Source organism: Pediculus humanus, genomic scaffold (genome assembly GCF_000006295.1).
Source record: "Pediculus humanus corporis 1103172107371 genomic scaffold, whole genome shotgun sequence".
Lineage (NCBI taxonomy): Eukaryota > Metazoa > Arthropoda > Insecta > Psocodea > Pediculidae > Pediculus > Pediculus humanus.
This window is the reverse complement of record NW_002986999.1, coordinates 1-2,969: the sequence shown is the minus strand read 5'-3', so window position 1 is coordinate 2,969 and position 2,969 is coordinate 1. Positions and strand designations below refer to the sequence as shown.

General features: G+C 24.1%; 2 protein-coding genes across 2 annotated transcripts; one reads left to right on the top strand and one right to left on the bottom strand.

Moving 5' to 3' along the window:
* Positions 1-132: 132 nt before the first annotated feature.
* Phum_PHUM012430 (DNA primase small subunit, putative) lies at positions 133-1,097 on the top strand (the record flags this gene model as incomplete). Its single annotated transcript, XM_002422728.1, has 4 exons — positions 133-197; positions 312-484; positions 568-769; positions 836-1,097. 4 exons carry the CDS (start codon positions 133-135, stop codon positions 1,095-1,097), a joined length of 702 nt encoding a protein of 233 aa, XP_002422773.1.
* Positions 1,098-1,548: 451 nt separating this feature from the next.
* On the bottom strand, positions 1,549-2,214 carry Phum_PHUM012420 (uncharacterized protein; the record flags this gene model as incomplete). The annotated part of the gene is made up of 2 exons (XM_002422727.1): positions 1,549-1,901; positions 2,067-2,214. The coding sequence occupies 2 exons, from the start codon at positions 2,212-2,214 to the stop codon at positions 1,549-1,551; spliced, it is 501 nt and encodes a 166-aa protein (XP_002422772.1).
* Positions 2,215-2,969: the final 755 nt, after the last annotated feature.

Genomic DNA, 2,969 nt, shown 5'->3' with positions numbered 1-2,969 from the left:
CCTCTTATAAACATATTTTTGTGAACATGTAAATTTACAGTAGACAGCAGGCATTTTTCTAATCGAGAATTTTCATTTACTCTTCACGATGATATTTACATTCGTTATCAATCATACAATAATCAAAATGAAATGGAAGAAGCAATTAAAAAAAAAGTACCTTTCAAAATTGATATAGGTGCAATTTTTTCGTTTCAGTAAGTTTGTTATGTGTAATTTATAAGAAATTCTTATTTAATATACATTTATTCCGGTGTTGCATTATTTTATACTTTGTTCAAAAAAATTTTTTTTAAATTATTTAGACCTAGTCGTCATAGACAAGTTGCATCATCCCTAGTTCCAGTTGCCAGAGAATTAGTATTTGATATTGATTTAACTGACTATGATGATGTTAGAAATTGTTGTCAGGGTGCAGATATTTGCCTTAAATGTTGGAAATTTATGGCAATAGCTTGTAAAATAATCGATTTAGCTCTAAGAGGTAAATATTAGAAAAATTTATGCAGACATATATACATATTCTAGAATTAGGTTCTTGTTTAAATTTTTAACATTTAATTTTAGAGGATTTTGGTTTTCAAAATCTACTTTGGGTATTCTCTGGAAGAAGAGGAATTCATTGTTGGGTTTGTGATGTATCAGCAAAAATACTTTCAAGTCAAGAAAGAAGTGCAGTGGCAGATTATTTACAATTAATTTCTGGAAGTAGTAATTGTGCGAAAAAAGTTAATTTACCCATATCCGATAAATTACATCCATCTATAAGGTAAAAATAAATTTTATAATAAAAGAACATGTTTAATAAATTTATAATTATAAAATTTATTTACAGGAGAGCCTCTAACATAATCAGAAACAAATTTTTCGAAGTTTGCATCGAAGGTCAAAATTTACTAGAAAAACCTGAATCCTTAAAAAAATTATTATCACTAATATGGGATGAAAAGTTGAAAAATAGGATATCTAAAAAAATAAACAGTTTGACAGATATTAAAGAAAAATGGAATGCCATTGTTCAGGAATTAACTGACACTAGTGTAAGCTTATTTTATTTTGACCATTATTTTTTAAACATTAATTTACAATATTTTTAAATTTTAAAAATGATTAGTTGAATGAGTTTTATTAGCTCTAATTAATTACAACACTAAATTTTATGTTATTTAAAAGTGTCAAAGTCTTTGCTGATCTTTCATTAGGTTTTATTTTAAATTTTTAAATATTATAATTTAAAATATTCTTTTTAAAATGGATCATCTGTGCTTGAAATGGTTTCACCATAAGTGCTTATGGTTGATTCTGATATTATTTTCAGTAAATGTGATTCACTATCAGCTACTTGTATTGTAGAAAATTTGTTTATTACATAATCAACAGCTGATTCTCTTTTTTTAAATTTATATTCATTTAATAATTCTTCATAATCTTCTTTGTTAGCCATTTCATGTTCATCAGGATCAATTTGAGTAACGTTCTAGTTTAAAAAAACAAAAGTAATTATCGAAGTTATTAAAAAAAAAATTCCGCGTTGCTTAATTAAAAAATTTATCTTACTTCTATTTCGATAGCTTCTTTAACTTTCAATGCAACTTCAAAAATGGAAAATTCTAATTGTACAACTTCTTTTTGCATGGCGGCAAACATTTTAGTCACAGAATTAAATTTTTGTTCCGTATTGTCTAATATTTTCGTGAGATTTTTAAAATCTTCATTTTTTTCTTTTAATTTACATTCTTCTTCAGTTATTTGCCTTTGAAGTCTTCTATTAATTTTAACTAGTTTTTTACAATGTTTTATTCTTTCATATAAATCTTCTTGAACTTTTACCAAAGTTTCAACAGTTTCTAATTTGATTTCGTTTCTCTGTTTTAAAATTTTGTTTTCAGCTTCCAAAAGTTCTGCCTAAAAAAAAAAAAAATAAAATTACTAATATTAAATCATTTAGTTTTTATATTAGGTTTAAAAATTTGTTTAATTTATAAATAATTTATTTAAGTGTTACGCATATTTTTGTTTATGCTTGGAAACAAATTAACGCACATTATATTTGTAATTGATTTCACGACTGTGAATCGTATTGTAATTTTTTCTTGCTTCTTCTATAGTTTCTTGTATGCACGTGAGCATATTACCCAGGGTAATATTATCTCTAATTAATTTATTTATTGTTTCCCCCATGGCTATATTACTCGCTTGTTTAAAATCCGACATGAGTGACATCAAATGAGTTTCCATGTCTTTTTGCATATTATCTTGTTTTATAATAGTTAATTTTTCAGCTTCGTAAATTTCATTTTCTTGTCTTATTTTCATTTCTTTCATTTTATTTTCAACTTCTTCTTTTCTTCTTAAATATTCTTCTCTTTGCTGTCTAACTTCTTCCGAAGCAATTAATTTTGTTTTTATTAGTTGTATTGAATTTTTTAATTTTCTTTGTCTTTTCTAATAAAAAAAAAAAAAAATTACTCACTCTTAACGTTACTTATATTCATTCAAAAAATTCATTTTTATTATTATTATTAACAAAAAAAAACTTTTTTTTTTTTTTTTTACATCAAATTCATTTTCCATTTTAGTAAATATTTCTTGATAGTGTGTAGTAACAGTCGTTAATTCTTTGGTTAAATTGGCTATTTGTTCTTGAAATTGTTTTATTTCTATTTCGTTTGACTAAAAAACAAAATTAACAAAACTCATATAAATTTTTTTTTTAACAAATTAGTTATTCTAAATTAAATTTTGATTCAAATCACTTTGTAGATGTCGATATTCAATTATTAAATTGGTTTTTTTTTTTTAATTAAATTAATTTTAGTTTTTTCCTCAAACGTACCTATTATTATTGAACATAACAAATAATATACCTGAATTTCATGTTGTAAATATTTCATTGTATCTGCCATATCTTCTTGTACTTGTTCGTATGTTTTTTCGCTATCGAAATATTTATCCTCAACGGCAGCTAA